Below are 27,900 nucleotides of genomic sequence, written 5' to 3' on the forward strand. Positions count from 1 at the left end.
GCAAATTTAATAAATAAAATAATACCTTAAATAAAACCTTCCTACAACTCATACTCCCCTCTAGCTACTACCTGCTCTCTTTTCTTCACAATACAACTTCTTAAAAAATGTTTCCCTGTTCTCCACTTGCCTATTTCATATTCATCTACCCACTGTAATTTAGCTTTTACCTCTTGGACCCTCAACTCTCACATCAGTAACACATAACCTTCTTGCTGCTAAACCCAAGAGGTAGTTCTCAGTCCTAGGGTTACTCGACCTTCTTTCCAGCATTTGCACTGACAACCACCCCCATCTTTCTGAGACACTTTTTCCTTGCCCTGTGCTACCACGATTTTCTGGTTTTCCACCTCCTCTCCCATCAGTGTTCTCACGGAGCCCCTCTTACCTAGCCGTCTCTTAAAAGTAGATCATCCTTAGGGCTCTGTCCCAAGCCAAATTCTCTTTTTACTCCATACTCGTGGACTTTGACCTTAACTTACAAAATCAAAATTATTAGGCATGGTGTTCGGTCATTTATGTTTTTTTAAATAGGTTCATGATTTTGAAATACCTATTAACTCTCCTTGGGTCAATTCACACACTCTTGTGATTGCAATTAGCAATTATATGCTTTAGTATTATACGCTAAAGTACTCTCCTTTAGTATTTCTTTCTCTTGAACTCCAGATATACCCACTTAGATGTGCTATTCTCAAAATCAACACATTTAAACTTGAACTCATCGTGTCCCTCCACTCTCAAATTGGCTACATCTTAACTATTCCTCAAGTCTATCTATTTATCTCCACCCCTACTGCCAGGACCCTAGTTCCAGATGCCATAATCTCATAACTGAATTACTGAAAGAATATCCTAACTGGCCACCTCCAACCAGGCCATATTATCCACCAGGCAATACAGGCACCAGAGTTTAGATGCTTTTCAAGGACCTGCAAAATTACTTGAGACCTGGGAGGGTAAAAACTGAAAAACTGAAATTAATAACTGTCAAAATATACAATTATTGAAACTAGTCAACTACAAACCAATTCATTTTTTTGATAAATTATACTTAATGTAAGATGAGGGTACAATCTAATGTTTGATTAAGATGTGGGGAGTGCCTAGGGCCTAGGAAGGTCTTGCCTTCTTCCCAAGTCTGGGTTGGATGTACTACCTACATGTTACAGTAACACTTTGATCCTCCAATATGTGGCAGAGATAGCTGGTTGCCTCCCAACATCCATTCTCTCCTCCTTTCTTAAAAACAGAATCCCCAAATTCTAGTAGGTTAACATGGTTACATGCATTAAGACTAAATTTCCCAGCTTTCCTTGCAGCTAGTGTGACATTGAGACATACACAGAAGTGGAATATACAATTTCTAGGAAATATCCTTAAAGAGAGGAAATGAATCTTTCTTTCCCCTTTCCTCCTTCCTGTTGGCTAGAATTTGGATATGATGGCTAAAGCGTGATAAACCACTTTGAACCATTAGGTAGAATCCAAAGATATAATAAGCCTGTGTCCCTGCAGATTAAGTGACCACCATACTAGGCCTTTGATTTTACATAGAAGAAATAAAATTCTATCTTGTTAAAGCTCCTACTATTTCTGGTTTTCTATCACATGCAAACAAATCTAATCTCCATTTATATACCCAGACAGGGCACTTAGCACAGAGATTAATAGTGTGGTGACTTGTTATTTTCTTCCAATAGATTAAGTTCTGTAGAGGCAGGGAAGAGCATTTCTGTAATTCATAGCATATGCCCTGCACACCATCTTTCCCCAACACCATCCCAACACACACACACAGACACACATGCACACATGCATGCACCACATTTATTTTTGGTCAATGAATGCAATTCTCATTCTGCTCTTACCTTTTCCCCATTTCCCTAAACTCTATTTTTCATCCTTAATCCCTCTCCTCAGAAAGTAACCTGAACTATTTTGGGAAAGAAAATCAACTGAAAATTGACAGAAATCCAGAAAACTCACCAGTCAACAAAAAAGAATGTCCAGGAACAGCTCTAACATAAAGTTTTGATTAGATATCAAAAATAATTTGGATGTAATAAAATTTCTATAAAATATTCTTATATATAATTCATGCATGTGCATGTGTGTGTGCATGTGTATAAAATGAAAAAGTTCCCAAGAGTTCTATAATCTTAAGATTCTAAAATTTTATCATTCAAAATAGCAAAATGCAAATTTCTTTGAAAATAATAAAAGAGCTATAACTCAAATAAAATACCAATTAGGACAGTAACTCAATAATCCAAATGTAAGAAACAAAAAAATAAATCCAGCTATGTATACCGTAAAACAAACACTTTGTTTTAAAATTCTTTTCGGTACCCTCATATATTATCTGTAACATTTTCTTTAACTTTAATCTTATTTTTGGTTACACATTTAACCCATACATAAATCTGCTATAGCACCAAACTTCATCATTAAATAAACTGTCAAATTTCCCAATATGCTAAATCTCTTTAAAAATACAGATACTAGAACAAAGACAACAAAAGGAAAAATAAACAAGCCAATCTACATCAAATTAAAAAGCTTCTGCATAGCAAAGGAAACCATCAGCAAAATGAAAAGACAACCTACCAAATAGCAGAAAATATTTAGAAATCATATATCTGATAAGGGGTTAATATCTAAAATATATAAAGAACTCAGACAACTCAACAGCAAAAAAAAAAAAAAAAAAATCCAATTAAAAAATGAGCAGAGGATCTGAACAGACATTTTCCCACAGAAGACATACAGATGGCCAATAAGGGGTCAAAGGTACTCAATGCCACTAATGATGAAAGACATGCAGATCAAAACCACAGGGAGATATTGCCTCACACCTGTTAGAATGGCTGTCATCAAAGACAAGAGAAGATTGTCAAGGATGTGGAGAAAAGGGAACCCTTGTGCACTGTTGGTGAGAATGAAATGGCACAGCCACTATAAAAAAAATATGGAGGTTCCTCAAAAAACTAAAAATAGAACTACTATATGATCCAACAATTCCACTTCTGGATATTTACCTGAAGGAATCGAAGACAATAAATCGAAAAGATATCTGCATCCCCACGTTCATTGCAGCATTATTTAGCCAAGATATGGAAGTAACCTAACTAAGTGTCCGTCAATAGGTGGATTTTAAAATGTGGTATACATATATAGTGGAATATTATTCAGCCATAAAAAAAGGAAATCCTGCCTTTTGCAACAACATGGATGGATCCTGAGGGCATTACACTAAGTGAAATAAGTCAGACACAGAAAGACAACTACTGTGTGATCTCACTGATATGTGGAATTTAAAAAAAACAAAAACAAAAAACAGAACTCACAGAAAAAACAGACTGGAGGTTGCTAGAGGTGGGTGTTGGGGGTGGGGAAAATGGGTGAGTGGGGTCAAAAGGTACAAAACTTCCAGTTATATATATGTCAATTATATCTCAATTAAAAAAAATACATGGGCTTCCCTGGTGGCGCAGTGGTTAAGAATCCGCCTGCCAATGCAGGGGACACGGGTTCGAGCCCTGGTCCCGGAAGATCCACATGCCATGGAGCAGCTGGGCCCGTGAGCCACAGTTACTGAGCCTGTGCGTCTGGAGCCTGTGCTCTGCAACAAGAGAGGCCACGATAATGAGAGGCCCACGCACTGCGATGAAGAGTGGCCCCCACTTGCCACAACTGGAGAAAGCCCTCGCACAGGAACTAAGACCCAACACAGCCATAAATAAATAAATAAATAAATAAATAAAATTTAAAAAATATATATATATATTAAAAAAAAAAATACAGATATTGGTATATAACACAGAATCAAGAAGTACAGTACATTACCTGTGCACCAAGATCCTTCATGTAGGGCCCAAGTTCACTAAATAGATCATATCCTTGATGAAAGAAGGCCAAATGGGCATACATAAAGGATAACATCTGACAGGAGGAAAAAATGGTTAGCATTTTAAAATCAATTCTTAGATAAATATTCTGAAATTTTAAAAAAATTCTGATCCTATCTATTGTTTAAAAATTATTCCACCAGAGCCCAAAATATCAAACCTATTTAAAATTAAACTGAGTCATTTTTCTTAAAAGAGTATTACAAAAATATTTTCAAACTTATATTGCAATAATTCAAAGAATCAAGTTTTCAATAGCTTCACTATCTTCCCAGGTACATTATAAAATATCTATGTGTCTTTCAACAAAACTCACTGGCAAAACCTTAAATTACAAATAAAACATTAAAATATTAGGAGGGGACATATGAAGTTCTCAAAACAAAGTGATCACATATACTTTACAACCCGTAGATCACTAAGCACAACATGAAATAGGGGCATGCTTATTATTTTCTCAAGATATCAAAATAAAATGAGGCAACAGACTTTGCCAATACGAAGATTTTGTTATATTCATTCCAAAAATCCAAAAATGATTAACGGGTTAAGATTTTTTTCTAAGTTTTCCTACATTTTACCTATTCATGAGAGAAAAAACACTCTTATTTTTATTAGTTAAATTTTTACATGAGAAGGAATTAATTCAATCACAATACTGAAAGAATCCTCCAAACATCCATGTTATTTTTAGCAAGAAGAGACATCTGTTTAATTCTGTAAAATCTAAAATAGGTCAAAAGGTCCTTAATACTCAAGAATCCTTCAAAAGGAATTTTTTTGGAAGAGAAAAACCAATAAAATAAAACACAATGACAAAAGGACAAAGCTCACTAAAAGATGATTCTGGAATTAGATAACGCTGGTTGTACAACTTTGTGAATATGATTTTAAAAAACACTATATATATTTAAAAAAAAGAGAGGAAGAGATTAATAGTTGCAAGTACATAAAAAGTAAAATATGCCTGCACATCAAAACACAGAATAAGCATATTAAAAGATAAATAATAAACTAGGAAAAAGCATTTGACAAAGGGTTACTAGTCTTAATAGATAAGAGATGTTACAAATCAATATGAAAAGCATGAAGACCCCCACAGAAAAAGAGGGAAAGGACATAAATAGAGAACATAAGTGACCAAGAAAAAAAGGGGGGGGGCATTCATACTCACTTGCCTCAAAGAAATCCAAAATTAAACAATGAGATGACATTTTCAATCTACCAAATTGTGGTAGAGTGGGGGAAATTAATATCCAGTGTTGGTAAAATGTGGAAAAATGTTCACTCTCACTCTCACACACTATTAGTAGAAATTTTGTGTAACCCTTAAAATTTGACAATATTCCTTAAAAGTTTCAATAAATGCTTAAACCCTTTGACTAAGTAATCTCTTGTCTTAATCTATCCGAAGGAAATATCATTCATTAGGGTGATCACTATAATGCTATGCTTTACATCAAAAACAGGGAAATTACTTAAAATCCATTAACGGGAAAGTTAATTTATGGTATATTCAAGGTCAGCAAACTGACCTACAAACTATATCCAGCCCTACCACCTGTTTTTGGATGGCCTACGGGCTAACACTGGTTTTTGCATTTTTAAATGGTTAAAGAAAATGAAAAGAAGACATGAAATTCATGACACGTAAAAATTATATAAAATTCAAATTTCCATGTTGATAAAAAACGTTTTATTAGAACAGTCATGCCATTCATTTACATATTGTCTATGACTGCTTTCCTATTACAATAGCACAGTTGAGTAGTTGCAACACAGACCATATGGCCTCCAAAACCTAATATATTTACTACCCGGCCCTTCAAAAAAAATGTTTGCTCACCCCTACTGTATTCATATGGTAGAATTCTACCTGGCCACAAAAGTCATCATTAAATAAAAAAATATTTAATGACACATGATGATTTTGGAGTGTATTAGTGAAAAAACAAAATTATAGAACAGTATGTAGGAATGATTCCTATTTTGTTTTTAAAAATTAAATGGAATTTTAAGAGGTGTATATACATGTTCACGTACACACACAAACAGGCGCATGCACACAAACAGAGAAAAATGACAAAGATTACACCAAGATATTAATAGTGGTTCTCTCTTGGTAGTAGCATTTATAAGTATTTTTATTCTTCCTTCATATATTTTATTTTCCAATTTTCTACAATTAACATACATTACTCTCAATCTGGAAAAGGTGGTGGAGGTAAACAGGAAGTATAATGTACTCATCTGATAAGAAATAACATAAATATTAACAGAGAATTTAGGAAAAACCTAGGTGTGGACAAGGATCAAAAGCAATTTCTGTAGATCCTTTGAGAAAAAAAAAACACAAAAAAACTTCAGTGAATAAAATCAGAGAGGAGAAATTATTTCTAAGGTTCTCAAAATATAAAAGAGTGTAATGTATATATGACTATCATCCTCTGCCCACCTCCTTGTTAGCTTTAAGACGAAAAATGGGCAAATAAAAAATCACTGTTGCCATGCCATCCTTCAAATTTCATCTCGTTTGTTTTCTACCTGCACTCCAAAAAGCTGATACACCATCAACAGCCCAAAGGGAAAAATTCTGTAAAATGACACTATGTATGCCCTCAATCTCAAATTATTTAACTGTCTGCTTTAAGGAGATTACAGTGTAATAATAGATGAGACACATGTAAATAACTATAACATAAAGGAGACCAAAAAAAGTGGTTAAGTGACATACAAGAAGTACAAAAACATCATTAAGAAGATTAATTATGAACCTGGAATAAATAAATAAGTCAATAAATAAATACACATATACACACACATATATGGTGCTATTTTAAACACTTAAATGCATACATTTAACTTCATATTAAAATATTTAGAACATCATTTCAATAAATATCTTACTGATTTCAGGATTTCTGATCTCCGTTTTGATTGAAGGACATTAATCTGAGGGAAAATGCACTTGGTTAATCACCTATGCATTATTTTAAAAACTAATCCAGAATGCAATATTGTAAAATTTGCTTATTCTAATGGTTTAATACTTTTCCAGAAAAGTAAATGAAAACAAAGTTTAAGTTTTTCACCTTTTGACCTGCTTTTTGCAAAAACAGTTAAGACAAACATACCAATGAAACTCTCATCCACTTTTTCAACTTAAAGAAAAACTGGCCATGTTCAAACCCTAAAATTGTACTGTACTGATAAAACTATCACCTTGATAAACTTCTGAATTTCTTAGAATTCCGTCTTCTCTCCACCCTCCTTATCTAATTGCTCTTTCAACATACATCCTTAATACAAATTCTAATCATTTTTACCACTACCACCAACCACCACCATATCTTTTCCTGACTGCTACAATAGTCTATGAACTAGTCTCTGTTTCCACTCTTGACTCTTGACACTTCATTCTCCACACAGCAACCAGAGTGATCTTTTCAAACAATAAATAAGATCATGTACGTCTGTATTAAAACTTTGCAACTCCCTACTGCAGCCTACAAGGCCCTTTGTGAAGAGGCTCCTGCTACCTCTCCCACCTAATTTTCTATTACAGTACTTTCCCCTTTTCTGTGGTCCAACCACAACCCAAGAGTACTCCCACCTCAATGCCTTTGTACTATTTGTTCTGTCCTCGTGTCATGATTTTCTGCCCAGATGGGCACAAGGCTCTTATCCATCAGGTCCCAGCTTAAATAGTATCTCCTCGCAAAGGTCTAAAGTAGGCCTTTAAGCAGTCCTTAGTACACCAACCCTATTTATTTTCTTTATAGTATTCATAACTACCTCATATTTTATTTACTTATTTCTTTTCCCCAGCTAAAACATAAGCTCCATGAGATCAAGGTTGTGCCTTACTCCCAGTTGTATTCTCCAAGTTGTATATATTAAGCACTCAGAAATATTTGTTGAACAAATTAATAGACCTTAAATAAATATTTTAATTAGACTAAACTATTGAAAGATCAGTAATTATAAAAGTTGCCTTTTGTGGTATCTCTCCCAACTCTAGAAATTCACAACAAACACTTTATTTTTGTCTGTTATTATATATCAGCTGAATGAAATAAAATGTTTACACAAGAAAAGAATCATTCACTCTTTGCTAAAATTTCCAAAAGGTTACAGAATATCTTTTTAATATGTCCTTCACACTGAATATTCCGCCTGTTGTTTAATAAGATAATTTTAAAGCACTGATCAGAAAACAAAAACAGACCAATAGGGAATTCCCTGGTGGTGCAGTAGTTAAGAATCTGCCTGCCAATGCAGGGGACACGGGTTCGAGCCCTGCTCTGGGAAGATCCCACATGCCACGGAGCAACTAAGCCCGTGTGCCACAACTACTGAGCCTGTGTTCTAGGGACCGCGAGACACAACTACTGAGCCTGCATGCCACAACTACTGAAGCCCACGTGCCTAGAGTCTGTGCTCTGCAACAAGAGAAGCTACCACAATGAGAAGCCCGTGCACCGCAATGAAGAGTAGCCCCTGCTTGACGCAACTAGAGAAAGCCGGCGTGCTGCTACGAAGACCCAAGCAGCCAAAAATAAATAAATAAATAAGTAAAAACAAACCAAGAAAAATCTAATAACTTTGTTTACCTAAGCACTAGTTTCTTCTGCATGTCTGTTTCAAGGTCTATTCAGTTTTGAGAACTAAAATATTAACTTTCAAATGCTCTAAGTAAAAGCTTAGCAAAATGTTAAAAATGCCTCTGTTTGACAATGAAAAACAGCATACATTTGAAAAAACAAAAGTATATTCAAATATTTAGAGAAACTAAAGCATGACAAACTCTATAAATCTGAATATTTATTACTTACTATTCTCTAAAACAGACACTTTGGCCATATAATAAAATAACACAACAGTTCTCATTAGAAAAATCAAACAAATAGTTATAAGAGAGGTGAGGTCCTAACTTAAAACTACTGGATGGACATCAAAGGAAATGGACAGTTTATAATGTGTAAATTTGAAAATAATGAATATTTTAGCTAACTTCCCCCCTTCCCAAATAAAATTTAAAATTAAGCTGTTCATTCTTTCAAAAAACATTACCTATCTATTTTCTAACCACTGGACTAGAGGGAAGGGATATAATCTAGGAGTAGGAAAGACATATAAATAAATAATTTCAATAAATGAGATAAGTGCTCTAACAGCAATGTGTATGACAATAATATGGCAGCACAGAGGAAACAGAGACAAGAATGATTCATTTTGCCTGGAAAAGCTTGAGTAATTCTGACCACAGAACAGAGAATGAATTGCTAATGGGCAGGTTAAAAGCAACACAAGGAAGATCAATTTTTATGAGAACATCTTAATACTCTAGACAAGAAGCAGTAAGAACTAGTGTTGGGGCTGCAGCAGAGTGAGAACGAACAGGTTTAAGAGGTACATAGAACTTTTCAAGGCAATTTTGACTGCTAGATATAGTAGCTGAGAATGAGGAGAAGATCTGATATGATTCTCCAATTCTGATTTCTATGATTAAGAGGGTGACACTACTCAGTATGGTAACGGCAATACGAAGTCATTTGAGAAGAAGAAAGATTTTAGTTTTAGACACAAAAGGAATGAGGTACTGCTGAGAAAAATAATTTGTCACCTATATATGGTGATAATTCAAGCAAAGGGCATGATTAAACTGTAAGGGATTATCATAAAGTCAGAAAACAGGAAGACCAAAGATGGAACCCTAAAAGAGAGATTGAAAAGGTGGACAAAGGAGAGAAACCCAAGGTGGAAACTGAAAAGAAACATAAATTAAGATGATGACCTGCAAGTGGTTTAAGATACATCAAGATAAAAGTATGTTTCAAGAAAGAGAGTGTGGTCTACTATTTCAGTGAAACACCATAGTCAAGTTGGTTAAAAAGTACAATATATCTAATGAATAAGACCTTAACATGAGCCATTTCAGTAGAATGGGGTAGGCAGACTCAGTACTCATACTACTGCAGGAAGTGGTATAAATGTGAGGTAGATAAGAGGAGATAGGAAATACAGACTACTCCATGCTAGAAGCCTTTCATTAATAACTGGAGTGTACTTCATTTTTTTAAATTTAACTTCCCACTTACTGAACAGGAACTTAATAGAAAAAAATCTTAAAAGTCATTTTCTACTGTTTTCGCAAAGTTACCTGAGTAGTTTTTAATCACTAATTTGCAATATGTTTACTTAAGTATTTTTTTTTTTTTTTTAATTTATTTTTGGCTATGTTGGGTCTTCGTTTCTGTGCGAGGGCTTTCTCCAGCTGCAGAGAGTGGGGGCCACTCTTCATCGCGGTGCGTGGGCCTCTCTTGTTGAGGAGCGCAGGCTCCAGACGCGCAGGCTCAGCAGTTGTGGCTCACGGGCTTAGTTGCCCCGCGGCATGTGGGATCTTCCCAGACCAGGGCTTGAACCCGTGTGCCCTGCATTGGCAGGCAGATTCTTAACCACTGCGCCACCAGGGAAGCCCTACTTAAGTATTTTTTAAAGAAATAATCTGTGACCACTGTTAAGTCAACAATCTATGGGAACTCCCCTGTCCCAGATCACCTCGCAACTTACCAAATATCGATCTCTACTTTTAAAAAGCAGCACCTAATGCAAATATGAGAACATTATTTCCAGAAATATTCTTCATTTGGCAATATGGTGAGCCTTTGTACCTCTAAGAATCTACTCTAAACAAATTATCAGAAATGTGACAGAAGATTTGTATACAAAGATCTTATTATCATTTACAATTATTGAAAATTATACTTCCACTATTGCCAGCAAAAACTGGCAACACTATATCTGATAACTGGATATTAATTAAATTGATACAGTATCTCCATAGAATAAAATAGAGCAATTAATAACGCTTTTCATGACATTTTGAAAGGGGGAAGTATACTGTTAAGTGAACAGGGGAAGAAATCAGAACTAAAGGTATACACATGCACACACATATAGTGCATACACAAACACCCAGACACCTGGAAATTTTTCACAAAAAATCATGGTTTAATTTTAAACTACAGAAATAGTATTATTTATTTCCTTGAGTGCAATCACTCAAAAGTAACAACACGTTTAATAAGCATTTTTTGAAAACATATAATAAACATACCTGAAGTACGTAATCTAGGGCTATGTGTCGAAAACATTTTCTTGTTGCTGTCAGAATGTTTGTGGCTTCTTCAACTTCATGCTGTTTGTTTCTTTGTACTTGAGCATTTTTTACTAATGCGTTTTCTTTTTCTTCACTGACTTTTTCAAACTGCTTCTTGGCATCTTTGAATTTTCTAAGATCTCTAAAAAAATTAAAACAGTGAAACTTTCATAAAACTATCTGGATCAAAAATTTTACCAAAATAACATTTAGAATTTAATTCTTATGTTCCTCTACTTATTTATTTATTTGCAAATGACACTCAATAGCTCTTCTAACTAACATATATATTAGTTTATGAGTACATACTATTCCTGATATAGTCAGCTAGCATTTCCTTACTTAAATCTATACAATTTAATGTGAAAATAAATTATCAAATTAACATTACAGAAACATAAAAGGCAAAGTTAATTTTTCTAAAGACAAATTCTGGGACATGTACTAATATTTAACCAAATAATTTTTATTTTATGTTTTTTACATTTATTTTTATTTTCTTTAACTGATGTATGGTTGATGTAAAATATTATATGTTACAGGTGTATAATATAGTTATATACATTTTTTTTTTTTTTGGTCAATCCCAAACTCCCTAACTATCCCTCCCCCACCCTTCCCTCCTGATAACCATAAGTTTGTTCTCTGAGTCTGTGAGTCTGTAAAGTTGTTGTTGTTTTTTAATATTTATTTATTTATTTTGGCTGCGCCGGGTCTTAGTTATGACACATGGGGTCTTCATTGCAGCCTGCAGACTCTTACTTGCGGTATGCAAACTCTTAGTTGTGGCATGCATGTGGGATTTAGTTCCCCAACCAGGGACTGAACCCAGGCTCCCTGCATTGGGAGCATGGAGTCTTACCCACTGGATCACCAGGTAAGTCCATCTTGCCTTTCTTTTTTTTTTTTTTTCCTGTTTTTGTGTGTGTGTGTGTGTTTCTTTGTGTATTTTTGTCTGTTTGGTTTTGCTTTTACCATTTGTCTTGGGGGTTTTGTTTGTTCGTTTTCTTTTTTTTTTTTTCTTTCGCGTGGTGCAGCTTGCAGGGTCTTGGTTCTCCGGCCAGGGGTCGGGCCTGAGCTTCTGAGGTGGGAGAGCCAAGTCCAGGACGCTGCACCGCCAGATAACTCCCAGCCCCAGGGAATATTAATAGGTGAGAGCTCTCCTAGATGTCTCCATCTCAACACCAAGACCCGGCTCCACCCAAGGGCCAGCAAGCTCCAGTGCTGGATGCCTCACACCAAACAACTAGCAAGACAGGAACACAACCCCACCCATTAGCAGACAGGCTGCCTAAAGTCATACGAAGCTCACAGACAACCCAAAACACATCACCTGACACAGCCCTGCCAATCAGAGGGACAAGATACAGCTCCAGCCACCAGAACACAGGCACCAGTACCCCACACCAAGAAGCCTACACAAGCCACTGGACCAACCTCACCCACTGGGGGCAGACACCAGAAGCAAGAGGAACTACAACCCTGCCGCCTGTGGAAAGGAGACCCCAAACACAGTAAGTAAAACAAAATGAGAAGACAGAGAAATATGTTGCAGATGAAGGAGCAAGGTAAAAACCCACAAGACCAAACAAATGAAGAGGAAATAGGCAATCTACCTGAAAAAGAATTCAGAGTACTGATAGTAAAGATGATCCAAAATATTGGAAATAGAATGGAGAAAATACAAGAAACATTTAACAAGGACCTAGAAGAACTAAAGAACAGTGATGAACAAGACAATAACTGAAATTAAAAATACTCTAGAAGGAGTCAATAGCAGAATAACTGAGGCAGAAGAACGGATAAGTAAGCTAGGAGACAGAATGGTGGAAATAACTGCCGCGGAGCAGAATAAAGAAAAAAGAATGAAAAGAATTAAGGACAGTCTCAGAGACCTCTGGGACAACGTTAAACACACCTACATTCAAATTATAGAGGTCCCAGAGGAAGAAGAGAAAGAGAAAGGGTCTGAGAAAATATCTGAAGAGACTATAGTTGAAAACATCCCTAACATGGGAAAGGAAATAGTCAATCAAGTCCAGGAAGCGCAGAGAGTCCCATACGGTATAAACCCAAGGAAAAACACACCAAGACATATTAATCACACTAAGAAAAATTAAATACAAAGAAAAAATATTAAGCAGCAAGGAAAAAGCAAAAAAGAACATACAAGGGAATCCCCATAAGGTTATCAGCTGATTTTTCAACAGAAACTATGCAGGCCACATTGGAGTGGCAGGATATATTTAAAGTGATGAAAGGGAAAAACCTACAACCAAGATTAATCTACCCAGCAAGGATCTCACTCAGATTCAACAGAGAAATCAAAAGCTTTACAGACAAGCAAAAGCTAAGAGACTTCAGAACCACCAAACCAACTCTACAACAAATGTTAAGGGAACTCCTCTAAGCCGGAAACACAAGAGCAGAAAAAGACCTAGAAAAACAACCCAAAACAATTAAGAAAAAGGTAACAGAACTTACATATCGATAATTACCTTACATGTGAATGGATTAAATGCTCCAACCAAAAGACACAAGCTCGCTGAATGGATACAAAAACAAGACCCATATATATGCTGTCTACAAGAGACCCACTTCAGACCTAGGGACACATACAGACTGAAAGTGAGGGGATGGAAAAAGATATTCCATGCAAATGGAAATCAAAACATTTTGATTTCCATTTGCATGGAATACTCATATCAGATGAGATAGACTTATTCATATCAGATATGATAGACTTTAAAATACAGACTGTTACAAGAGACAAGGAAGAACACTACATAATGATAAAGGGATCAATCCAAGAAGAAGATATAACAATTACAAATATACATGCACCCAACATAGGAGCACCTCAATACATAAGGCAAATGTTAACAGCCATAAAAGAGGAAATTGACAGTAACGCAATAATAGTGGGGGACTTTAACACTTCATTTACACCAACAGACAGATTATCCAGAAAATTAACATGGAAACACAAGCTTTAAACAAGATCGATTTAATTGATATTTATAGGACATTCCATCCAAAAGCAGCAGAATACACTTTCTTCTCAAGTGTACACGGAACAGTCTCCAGGATAGATCACATATTGGGTAACAAATCAAGCCTCAGTAAATTTAAGAAAATTGAAATCGTATCAAGCATCTTTTCCGACCACAACGCTAAGAGACTAGAAACCAATTACAGGAAAAAAACTGTAAAAAAACACAAACACAGAGAGGCTAAACAATATGCTACTAAATAACCAAGAGATCACTGAAGAAATCAAAGAGGAAATCAAAAAATACCTAGAGACAAATGACAACAAAAGTGCAACCCAAAACCTACGGTATGCAGCAAAAGCAATTCTAAGAGGGAAGTTTACAGCAATACAATCCTACCTCAAGAAACATGAAAAATCTCAAATAAACTATCTAACCTTACACCTAAATGGACTAGAGAAAGAAGAACAAAACAAAACAAAAAACAAAGCAAAAAAAACCAACGTTAATAGAAGGAAAGAAATCATAAAGATCAGAGCAGAAATAAATGAAACAGAAACAAAGAAAACAATAGCAAAGATCAATAAAACTAACAGCTGGTTCCTTGAGAAGATAAACAAAATTGATAAACTTTTAGCCAGACTCATCAAAAAAAAAGAGGGAGAAGACTCAAATCAATAAAATTAGAAATGAAAAAGGAGAGGTTACAATGGACATCGAAGAAATACAAATGATCGTAATAGTCTACTTCAAGCAACTATATGCCAATAAAATGGATAACTTGGAAGAAATGGAAAAATTCTTAGAAAGGTATAACCTTCCAAGACTGAACAGGGAAGAAATAGAAAATATAAACAGACCAATCACATGTAATGAAATTGAAACTGATTTAAAAGTTTCCAACAAACAAAAGTCCAGGACCAGATGGCTTCACAGGTGAATTCTATCAAACATTTAGAGAACAGCTAACGCCTACCCTTCTCAAACTATTCCAAAAAACTGCAGAGAGAGGAACACTCTGAAGCTCATTCTACAAGTCCACCATCACCCTGATACCAAAACCAGACAAAGATATCACAAAAACAGAGAATTACAGACCAATATCACTGATGAATATAGATGCAAAAATCCTCAACAAAATACTAGCAAACAGAATCCAACAACATATTAAAAGGATCATACACCATGATCAAGTGCGATTTATCCCAGGGATGCAAGGATTCTTCAATATACGCAAACCAATCAATGTGATACACCATATTAACAAACTGAAGAACAAAAACCATATGATCATCTCAATAGATGCAGAAAAAGCTTTTGACAAAATTCAACACCCATTTATGATAAAAACTCTCCAGAAAGTGGGCATAGAGGGAACCTACCTCAACATAATAAAGGCCATATCTGACAAACCCACAGTAAACATCATTCTCAATGGTGAAAAACTGAAAGCATTTCTTCTAAGATCAGGAAGAAGACAAGGATGTCCACTCTCACAACTATTATTCAACATAGTTTTGGAAGTCCTAGCCACAGCAATCAGAGAAGAAAAAGAAATAAAAGGAATACAAATTGGAAAAGAAGAAGTAAAACTGTCACTTTTCAAATGACAGGATACTATACGTAGAAGATCCTAAAGATGCCACCAGAAAACTACTAGAGCTAATCAATGAATTTGGTAAAGTGGCAGGATACAAAATTTATGCACAGAAATCTCTTGCATTCCTATACACTAACAACGAAAGATCAGAAAGAGAAATTAAGGAAATAATCCCATTCACCATTGCAACAAAAAGAATAAAATACCTAGGAATAAACCTACCTAAGGAGGTAAAAGACCTGTATGCAGAAAACTACAAGACACTGATGAAAGAAATCAAAGATGACACAAACAGATGGAGAGATATACCATGTCCTTGGATTGGAAGAATCAATATTGTGAAAATGACTATACTACCCAAAGCCATCTACAGATTCAATGCAATTCCTATCAAATTACCAATGGCATTTTTCACAGAACTAGAACAAAAAATTGCACAATTTGTATGGAGACACAAAAGATCTCGAATAGCCAAAGCAATCTTGAGAAAGAAAAATGGAGCTGGAGGAATCAGGCTCCCTAACTTCAGACTATACTACAAAGCTAGAGTAATCAAGAGAGTATGGTACTGGCACAAAAACAGAAATATAGATCAATGGAACAGGACAGAAACCCCAGAGATAAACCCATGCACCTATGGTTACCTAATCTATGACAAAGGAGGCAAGAATATACAGTGGAGAAAAGACAGTCTCTTTAATAAGTGGTGCTGGGAAAACTGGACAGCTACATGTAAAAGAATGAAATTAGAACACTCCCTAACACCATACACAAAAATAAACTCAAAATGGATTAAAGACCTAAATGTAAGACCGGACACTATAAAACTCTTACAGGAAAACATAGGAAGAACACTTTCTGACATAAATCACAGAAAGACCTTTTTTGACCCACCTCCTTCAGTAATAAAAATAAAAACAAAGAAATGGGACCTAATGAAACTTAAAAGCTTTTGCACAGCAAAGGAAACCATAAACAAGACGAAAAGACAACCCACAGAATGAGAGAAAATATTTACAAACGAAGCAACGGACAAGGGATTAATCTCCAAAAATTACAAATAGCTCATGCATCTCAATATCAAAAAAACAAACAACGCAATCAAAAAATGGGCAGAAGACCTAAATAGACATTCCTCCAAAGAAGACATACAGATGGCCAAGAGGCACATGAAAAGATGCTCAATATCACTAATTATTAGAGAAATGCAAATCAAAACTACAATGAGGTATCACTTCACACCAGTTAGAATGGCCATCACCAAAAAATCTACAAACAGTAAATGCTGGAGAGGGTGTGAAGAAAAGGGAACCGTTTTGCAACTGTTGGTGGAAATGTAAATTGATACACCCACTATGGAGAACAGTATGACGGTTCCTTAAAAGACTAAAAACAGAATTAGCATATGACCCAGCAATCCCACTACTGGGCATATACCCAGAGAAAACCATAATTCAAAAAGACAGATGCACCCCAATATTCACTGCAGCACTATTTACAATAGCCAGGTCATGGAAGCAACCTAAATGTCCACTGACAGATGAATGGATAAAGATGTGGTACATATATACAATGGAAAATTACTCAGCCATAAAAAGGAATGAAATTGGGTCATTTGTAGCGATGTGGATGGACCTAGAGACTGTCATACAGAGTGAAGTAAGTCAGAAAGAGAAAAACAAATATCATGTATTAACACATATATGTGGAATCTAGAAAAATGGTACAGATGAACCTATCTGCAAGGCAGAAATAGAGACATAGACATAGAGAAAAAAAATATGGACACCAAAAGAAAAAACATATGGACACCAAGGTGGGGCAGGGGGGTGTGGGGTGAATTGGGAGATTGGGATTGACATATATACAGTAATATGTATAAAATAGGTAACTAATGAGAACATGCTGTATAGCACAGGGAACTCTACTTAATACTCTGTGGTGACCTAAAAGGGAAGGAAATCCAAAAAAGAGGGGATATATGTATACATATAGCTGATTCACTTCGCTATACAGCAGAACTAACACAACATTGTAAAGCAACTATACCCCAATAAATTAGAAAAAAAAAAAAAAAGAATGACCAAATGATTTTTAAACAGTAGTATATACCATAGGGAGCTTGTTAAAAATGCAAGCTCCGGGCTTCCCTGGTGGCGCAGTGGTTGAGAATCTGCGTGCCAATGCAGGGGACACGGGTTCGAGCCCTGGTCTGGGAAGATCCCACATGCCGCGGAGCAACTAGGCCCGTGAGCCACAACTACTGAGCCTGCGCATCTGGAGCCTGTGCCCCGTAATGAGAGAGCCCGCGACGGTGAAAGGCCCGCGCACCGCAATGAAGAGTGGTCCCCGCTTGCCGCAACTAGAGAAAGCCCTCTCACAGAAACGAAGACCCAACACAGCCAAAAATAAATAAATAAATAAATAAATTTAAAAAAAAAAAAAAAAAATGCAAGCTCCAAGGGTCCTCTACCAGAGATTACAATTCTTTGTGTTTTCAGGATAAGCCCTAGAAATCTGAGGGATTTTCTTAAGACACGCCCTTGATTTCACTGTTACGGTGGTCTACAGACCACACTTTAAGAAACAACATTCATTTATTGTTGAAGAAAATTAGAAGGCCAAAGGACATGAATATATTCTTAAAACACACACACATAATGCTTTCTAAAAGAATTATGTACCAGTAAAGAGCAACAGTATCCATTTCAGTAGTCTGAAAATCTGAAACCCTGATTCATTAATGATCTTAGGTAAATATATAACATCCTTTTACTTTTTCTACCAAGGAATTAGGCAAAGTAACTTGAAGACAAATGACTTTAAAATAATAACAATAATAATAACGTGTACCTAGCAAAGACTTTAATAAGAAGCCATAAATTTTCATGTATACACTCTATAAGGACATTCTGAATATTAGTCTATTTTGAAGTGATTTATAAATGATCTGCAAGACATCACCTCCAGAACAACAAATTCTAACCTACTAAAACAGAAGTGCATTATGTTCATGAGATCTGCCACTATTTATAGCTTTTAACATCTGAATACTATATCATAATCAACTTTATCTGTAATTTAATATATTCTCAGTCAGGAATTAAAAGACATAAAGTGAAATTATTAATGTGGAAAAGGAAAACGTTCCTAACTGGGAAGTTCAGATAATTTTTTTATTTCTAGTTTCATTTTATTTCACATATAAAATGTGATGAATGTGACACAAAAGGTTTGCTTTCATTACTTATTATGCACCTTCATCACTCATTCTCATATATTCTATTATCTTCTCTACAAAGAAAATACCATATTGAGACAACTAGAATAACTGATAGTATTTCAACCACTTTTGGGATCTGCTTTGATTTTTTAAAGATCATTAGGTTATTTATTTACATTAAAAATTTTTTTTTAGTCTGTAACAATTTGAACTATGTATCCTGAACACAAATTTCATAGTATAAATGATTCACTGAAAGGCATGAAGTCTGACTCCTTTACAGAGTAATTCAGGAAAAAATGCAATATAAATTTCACAAAGCAAAAAACACACAAAAACTCCCATATTTTCACTAAGTCATGTTTCTAAGTTCTCTCAAAAGATACCAACTCCCAGATGCGATCATTAACTGGTTGCTTTTCTTTTCTTTTCACTGCAACTGACTTACTCTTTGACAAAGTTCTGAAGCTGTGCCTTAATCGATCTCTGAGTTTGGTCAAATAGGATCTAAAAGAAAAGAAGGAACATTAAACAATTAGAAAAGTAAACAAAGAAAATAATTTTCATGTAGTTCTGTAAATATTACATCCTTCCAGCAATGTTCCAATTCTAATAACACCTACATTTCTTACTGAACATTGCATAAGAAATATTTAAAAAAGAAACAAACTGATTTTCAAGCCAATTTCATCTGTTTAAAAAATAAAATTACTTCTATTTACAGAGGAATGAAATGTGCATTAATATTTAAATACAATCTTCAATCAGTAGAGCAATTTATTTCCTTGATTCTAATTCAGGCTTTGGAAGACAACCTAAAAGAGTAATACAAATTCTACTCTATCCACCACAGAAATTTCTTACTCTAATATATTAAAAAAAAACAAATGAAAACAATTCTAGAACTGCCTTATACCTTAGTTAGAGGTTTCTCATCTAGGAAGACCTGTGGATTTAAATGTCTTAAATTCAGAATTCAAGTAAATATTACATAGCCCTTCAGGTTAAATTATTGCTAAGATTAAAGATGAGAATAAAATTTTATTTCTCATGACAATATTTTACGCCACTTAACGGATGCCACATATTTAACTCTGTGTGGTAAATTTCACAGGGCTTGGCATGGGAATTCCAAGTACTTTCATAATTTACAGATACACTTCATTCAGAATTTGAAACACATGTCAGATGAAGAGGCAGAAAAATAAATATTAAAAACAAAAAGAAAACCTTATGTCCTTCAACTAACTAAAAGCAGTACTAAAAAAATTCAATCTCTACGGAATCTTACTATTAGCAAAGTCTTACGTCCTTGCCTAAATGCCAAACACACACACACACACACAAAACCTGGACTGAGTACAGGGTTTCAAAATCTGTCAATTCACTTCCAAAGGAAAAACAGTTTTGTATTATGTTAATCCCAAAGTATTAAACCCAAATTAAGCAGAAGAAAGGAAATAATGAAGATCAGATTGGAAGGCAACTAAATAGAAAACAAAATCAATAGCCAAAACCCAATGAAACCTAAAGCTAGTTCTTTAAAAAGACCTAAAATAGATAAACCCACAACCAAAGTGATCAGGAAGAAAGAAGACACAAATTTCATACAATAAAAAGGAGAGGCTTCCCTGGTGGCGCAGTGGTTGAGAGTCTGCCTGCCAATGCAGGGCACACGGGTTCGAGCCCTGGTCTGGGAGGATCCCACATGCCATGGAGCAGCTAGGCCCGTGAGCCACAATTACTGAGCCTGCGCGTTTGGAGCCTGTGCTCCGCAACAAGAGAGGCCGCGATAGTGAGAGGCCCGCGCACCATGATGAAGAGTGGCCCCCGCTTGCCACAACTAGAGAAAGCCCTCGCACAGAGACGAAGACCCAACACAGCCAAAAATAAATAAATAAATAGACAAAGTAAACAATGTGTTTAAAAAAATACATTAAAAAAAAAAAGACTAAAGTTTAAAAAAAAAAATAAAATAAAAATAAAAAGGAGAGAGATGACTTCACCACAGATTCTACAGATATTAAAAAAGGATAATCAGGGGAACAATTTTATGCTGATAAATTCAATAGATGAGATGGGGAAATACTTTGAAGGACAAAAACTAACAAAGCTCAACTGTAGCAACGTTTTCTTAGGGGAGTTTCCCAAGGCAATAGAAATAAAAGCAAAAATAAACAAATGGGATCTAATCAAACTTAGAAGCTTTTGAACAGCAAAGGAAACCATGAACAAAATGAAAAGACAACCTACAGACTGGGAGAAAAAATTTGCAAATGTTGCGACTGACGAGGGCTTAATTTCCAAAATATACAAACAGCTCATACAACTCAACAACAAAAAAACAAACAAACAAATCAAAAAATGGGCAGAAGACCTAAACAGACATTTCTCCAAAGAAAACATACAGATGGCCAATAGGTACATGAAAAGATGCTCAACTTCTCTAATTATTAGATAAATGCAAATCAAAACTACAATGAGGACGGCTGACGGCAAAGGTCCCCGGAGCCGGCGGCCAGCCGAGACTGCAAGGGCTGAGAAGGCGACTGCAGAGTGCTGAGAAGGCGACAGCAGAGCAGGGCCGGGTAGTGGCGCGAGTGAATTAAGAACCCTGGCATCGAGAGATTAACCAAGATGGCGGAGTAGAAGGACGTGCTGTCACTCCCTCTTGCGAGAGCACCAGAATCACAACGGGCTGCTGGACAATCATTGACAGGAAGACCCTGGACTTCACCAAGGAGGATACCCCACGTCCAAGGACAGAGGAGAAGCCACAGTGAGACGGTAGGAGGGGCGCAATCAGAGTAAAATCAAGCCCCATAACTGCTGGGTGGCTGACTCACAGACTGGCGAACACTTATACCACAGAAGTCCACCCACTGGAGTAAAGGTTCTGAGCCCCACGTCAGGCTTCCCAACCTGGGGGTCAGGCAACGGGAGGAGGAATTCCTAGAGAATCAGACTTTGAAGCCTAGTGGGAATTGGATTGCAGGACTTTGACGGGACTGGGGGAAACAGAGACCCCACTCTTGGAGGGCACACACAAAGTAATGTGTGCATCAGGACCCAGGGGAAGGAGCAGTGAGCCTGGGGGAGACTGAACCAGACCTACCTGCTGGTGTTGGGGGGTCTCCTGCAGAGGCGAGTGGTGGCTCTGTTTCACCGTGGGGATAAGGACACTGGCAGCAGAGGTTCTGGGAAGTTCTCCTTGGCGTGAGCCCTCCCAGAGTCTGCCATTAACCCCACCAAAGAGCACGGGTAGGCTCCAGTGTTGGGTTGCCTCAGGCAAAACAGCCAACAGGGAGGGAACCCAGCCCCACCCATCAACAGTCAAGTGGATTAAGGTTTTACTGAGCTCTGACCGCCACAGCAACAGGGAGGGAACCCAGCCCCACCCATCAACAGTCAAGTGGATTAAGGTTTTACTGAGCTCTGACCGCCACAGCAACAGTCAGCTCTACCCACCACCAGAGCCTCCCATCAAGCCTCTTAGATAGCCTCAACCACCAGAGGGCAGACAACAGAAGCAAGAAAAACTATAATCCTGCAGCCTGTGGACCAAAAACCACAGTTACAGAAAGATAGAGAAGATGAAAAGGCAGAGGGCTATGTACCAGATGAAGGAACAAGAAAAAACCCCAGAAAAACAACTAAATGAAGTGGAGATAGGCAACCTTCCAGAAAAAGAATTCAGAATAATGATAGTGAAGATGATCCAGGACCTTGGAATAAGAATGGAGGCAAAGATTGAGAAGATGCAAGAAATGATTAACAAAGACCTAGAAGAATTAAAGAACAAACAAACAGAGATGACCAATACAATAACTGAAATGAAAACTACACTAGAAGGAATCAATAGCAGAATAACTGAGGCAGAAGAACGGATAAGTGACCTGGAAGACAGAATGATGGAATTCACTGCTGCGGAACAGACTAAAGAAAAAAGAATGAAAAGAAATGAAGACAGCCTAAGAGACCTCTGGGACAACATTAAACGCAACAACATTCGCATTATAGGGGTCCCAGAAGGAGAAGAGAGAGAGAAAGGACCAGAGAAAATATTTGAAGAGATTATAGTCGAAAACTTCCCTAACATGGGAAAGGAAATAGCCACCCAAGTCCAGGAAGCGCAGAGAGTCCCATACAGGATAAACCCAAGGAGAAACACGCCGAGACACATAGTAATCAAAGTGGCAAAAATTAAAGACAAAGAAAAATTATTGAAAGCAGCAAGGGAAAAACAACAAATAACATACAAGGGAACTCCCATAAGGTTAACAGCTGATTTCTCAGCAGAAACTCTGCAAGCCAGAAGGGAGTGGCATGATATACTTAAAGTGATGAAAGGGAAGAACCTACAACCAAGATTACTCTACCCGGCAAGGATCTCATTTAGATTTGATGGAGAAATCAAAAGCTTTACAGACAAGCAAAAGCTAAGAGAATTCAGCACCACCAAACCAGCTCTACAACAAATGCTAAAGGAACTTCTCTAAGTGGGAAACACAAGAGAAGAAAAGGACCTACAAAAACAAACCCAAACCAATTAAGAAAATGGTCATAGGGACATACATATCGATAATTACCTTAAACGTGAATGGATTAAATGCCCCAACCAAAAGACATAGACTGGCTGAATGGATACAAAAACAGGACCCATATATATGCTGTCTACAAGAGACCCACTTTAGACCTAGGGACACATACAGACTGAAAGTGAGGGGATGGAAAAAGATATTCCATGCAAATGGAAATCAAAAGAAAGCTGGAGTAGCTATACTCATATCAGATAAAATAGACTTTAAAATAAAGAATGTTACAAGAGACAAGGAAGGACACTACATAATGATCCAGGGATCAATCCAAGAAGAAGATATAACAATTATAAATATATATGCACCCAACATAGGAGCACCTCAATACATAAGGCAACTGCTAACAGCTATAAAAGAGGAAATCGACAGTAACACAATAATAGTGGGGGACTTTAACACCTCACTTACACCAATGGACAGATCATCCAAAATGAAAATAAATAAGGAAACAGAAGCTTTAAATGACACAATAGACCAGATAGATTTAATTGATATATATCGGACATTCCATCCAAAAACAGCAGATTACACGTTCTTCTCAAGTGCGCACGGAACATTCTCCAAGATAGATCACATCTTGGGTCACAAATCAAGCCTCAGTAAATTTAAGAAAATTGAAATCATATCAAGCATCTTTTCTGACCACAACGCTATGAGATTAGAAATGAATTACAGGGAAAAAAACGTAAAAAGGACAAACACATGGAGGCTAAACAATACGTTACTAAATAACCAAGAGATCACTGAAGAAATCAAAGAGGAAATAAAAAAATACCTAGAGACAAATGACAATGAAAACACGACGACCCAAAACCTATGGGATGCAGCAAAAGCAGTTCTAAGAGGGAAGTTTATAGCTATACAAGCCTACCTAAAGAAACAAGAAAAAGCTCAAGTAAACAATCTAACCTTACACTTAAAGAAACTAGAGAAAGAAGAACAAACAAAACCCAAAGTTAGCAGAAGGAAAGAAATCATAAAGATCAGAGCAGAAATAAATGAAATAGAAACAAAGAAAACAATAGCAAAGATCAATAAAACTAAAAGTTGGTTCTTTGAGAAGATAAACAAAATTGATAAGCCATTAGCCAGACTCATCAAGAAAAAGAGGGAGAGGACTCAAATCAATAAAATCAGAAATGAAAAAGGAGAAGTTACAACAGACACCGCAGAAATACAAAGCATCCTAAGAGACTACTACAAGCAACTTTATGCCAATAAAATGGACAACCTGGAAGAAATGGACAAATTCTTAGAAAGGTATAACCTTCCAAGACTGAACCAGGAAGAAATAGAAAATATGAACAGACCAATCACAAGTAATGAAATTGAAACTGTGATTAAAAATCTTCCAACAAACAAAAGTCCAGGACCAGATGGCTTCACAGGTGAATTCTATCAAACATTTAGAGAAGAGCTAACACCCATCCTTCTCAAACTCTTCCAAAAAATTGCAGAGGAAGGAACACTCCCAAACTCATTCTATGAGGCCACCATCACCCTGATACCAAAACCAGACAAAGACACTACAAAAAAAGAAAATTACAGACCAATATCACTGATGAATATAGATGCAAAAATCCTCAACAAAATACTAGCAAACAGAATCCAACAACACATTAAAAGGATCATACACCACGATCAAGTGGGATTTATCCCAGGGATGCAAGGATTCTTCAATATACGCAAATCAATCAATGTGATACACCATATTAACAAATTGAAGAATAAAAACCATATGATCATCTCAATAGATGCAGAAACAGCTTTTGACAAAATTCAACACCCATTTCTGATAAAAACTCTCCAGAAAGTGGGCATAGAGGGAACCTACCTCAACATAATAAAGGCCATATATGACAAACCCACAGCAAACATCATTCTCAATGGTGAAAAACTGAAAGCATTTCCTCTAAGATCAGGAACGAGACAAGGATGTCCACTCTCACCACTATTATTCAACATAGTTTTGGAAGTCCTAGCCACAGCAATCAGAGAAGAAAAAGAAATAAAAGGAATACAAATTGGAAAAGAAGAAGTAAAACTGTCACTGTTTGCGGATGACATGATACTATACATAGAGAATCCTAAAACTGCCACCAGAAAACTGCTAGAGCTAATTAATGAATATGGTAAAGTTGCAGGATACAAAATTAATGCACAGAAATCTCTTGCATTCCTATACACTAATGATGAAAAATCTGAAAGAGAAATTATGGAAACACTCCCATTTACCATTGCAACAAAAAGAATAAAATACCTAGGAATAAACCTACCTAGGGAGACAAAAGACCTGTATGCAGAAAACTATAAGACACTGATGAAAGAAATTAAAGATGATACCAACAGATGGAGAGATATACCATGTTCTTGGATTGGAAGAATCAACATTGTGAAAATGAGTATACTACCCAAAGCAATCTACAGATTCAATGCAATCCCTATCAAATTACCAATGGCATTTTTTATGGAGCTAGAACAAATCATCTTAAAATTTGTATGGAGACACAAAAGACCCCGAATAGGCAAAGCAGTCTTGAGGCAAAAAAATGGAGCTGGAGGAATCAGACTCCCTGACTTCAGACTATACTACAAAGCTACAGTAATTAAGACAATATGGTACTGGCACAAAAACAGAAACATAGATCAATGGAACAAGATAGAAAGCCCAGACATTAACCCACGCACCTATGGTCAACTAATCTATGACAAAGGAGGCAAAGATATACAATGGAGAAAAGACAGTCTCTTCAATAAGTGGTGCTGGGAAAACTGGACAGCTACATGTAAAAGAATGAAATTAGAATACTCCCTAACACCATACACAAAAATAAACTCAAAATGAATTAGAGACCTAAATATAAGACCGGACACTATAAAACTCTTAGAGGAAAACATAGGAAGAACACTCTTTGACATAAATCACAGCAAGATCTTTTTTGATCCACCTCCTAGAGTAATGGAAATAAAAACAAAAATAAACAAGTGGGACTTAATGAAACTTCAAAGCTTTTGCACAGCAAAGGAAACCATAAACAAGACGAAAAGACAACCCTCAGAATGGGAGAAAATATTTGCAAATGAATCAACGGACAAAGGATTAATCTCCAAAATATATAAACAGCTCATTCAGCTCAATATCAAAGAAACAAACACCCCAATCCAAAAATGGGCAGAAGACCTAAATAGACATTTCTCCAAAGAAGACATACAGACGGCCACGAAGCACATGAAAAGATGCTCAACATCACTAATTATTAGAGAAATGCAAATCAAAACTACAATGAGGTATCACCTCACTCCTGTTAGAATGGGCATCATCAGAAAATCTACAAACAACAAATGCTGGAGAGGGTGTGGTGAAAAGGGAACCCTCTTGCACTGTTGGTGGGAATGTAAATTGATACAGCCACTATGGAGAACAATATGGAGGTTCCTTAAAAAACTAAAAATAGAATTACCATATGACCCAGCAATCCCACTACTGGGCATATACCCAGAGAAAACCGTAATTCAAAAAGACACATGCACCCGAATGTTCATTGCAGCACTATTTACAATAGCCGGGTCATGGAAGCAACCTAAATGCCCATCAACAGACGAATGGATAAAGAAGATGTGGTACATATATACAATGGAATATTACTCAGCCATAAAAAGAAACGAAATTGAGTCATTTGTTGAGACGTGGATGGATCTAGAGACTGTCATACAGAGTGAAGTAAGTCAGAAAGAGAAAAACAAATATCGTATATTAATGCATGTATGCGGAACCTAGAAAAATGGTACAGATGAGCCAGTTTGCAGGGCAGAAGTTGAGACACAGATGTAGAGAATGGACATATGGACACCAAGGGGTGAAAACTGCGGTGGGGTGGGGATGGTGGTGTGCTGAATTGGGCGATTGGGATTGACATGTATACACTGATGTGTATAAAACTGATGCCTAATAAGAGCCTGCAGTATAAAAAAACAAACAAAACAACTAATACTAAACTTTCATTGGGTTATTTGTATGGAAACATGTTAATATAAATGTTTCAGACATTACATGAAATTTCTAAAAATCTTATATTTGTATTTGTATGGAAATATGTATGGAAATATGTTAATATAAATGTTTCAGACATTAAAAAAAAAAACTACAATGAGGTCTCACTTCACACCAGTCAGAATGGCCATCATTAAAAAGTCTACAAATAATAAATGCTGGAGAGGGTGTAGAGAAAAGGGAACCCTCCTACATTGTTGGTAGGAACGTAAATTGCTGCAGCCACTAGGGAAAACAGTATGGAGGTTCCTTAAAAAACTAAAAATAGAGTTGCCATATGATCCAGCAATCTCCCTCCTGGGCATACTTCCAGAGAAAACTCTAATTTGAAAAGATACATGCACCCCAATGTTCATAGCAGC

The 27,900-nt window shown here is 36.3% G+C and overlaps 1 protein-coding gene across 6 annotated transcripts in view; it reads right to left on the reverse strand.

The window, feature by feature from the left end:
• Positions 1-27,900, reverse strand: part of ACAP2 (ArfGAP with coiled-coil, ankyrin repeat and PH domains 2) — a 158,779-nt gene that overhangs the window by 44,790 nt on the left and 86,089 nt on the right. For all 6 annotated transcript variants that reach the window (XM_059920803.1, XM_059920801.1, XM_059920804.1 and 3 more), the window contains 4 exons: positions 19,338-19,396; positions 11,032-11,215; positions 6,819-6,863; positions 3,850-3,945 (listed from right to left, as the gene is read on the reverse strand). In XM_059920803.1, the coding sequence (XP_059776786.1) occupies positions 3,850-3,945; positions 6,819-6,863; positions 11,032-11,215; positions 19,338-19,396 (384 nt within the window). The remainder of the gene's footprint in view (positions 1-3,849; positions 3,946-6,818; positions 6,864-11,031; positions 11,216-19,337; positions 19,397-27,900) is intronic.

This window comes from Balaenoptera ricei, chromosome 4 (assembly GCF_028023285.1).
Source record: "Balaenoptera ricei isolate mBalRic1 chromosome 4, mBalRic1.hap2, whole genome shotgun sequence".
Lineage (NCBI taxonomy): Eukaryota > Metazoa > Chordata > Mammalia > Artiodactyla > Balaenopteridae > Balaenoptera > Balaenoptera ricei.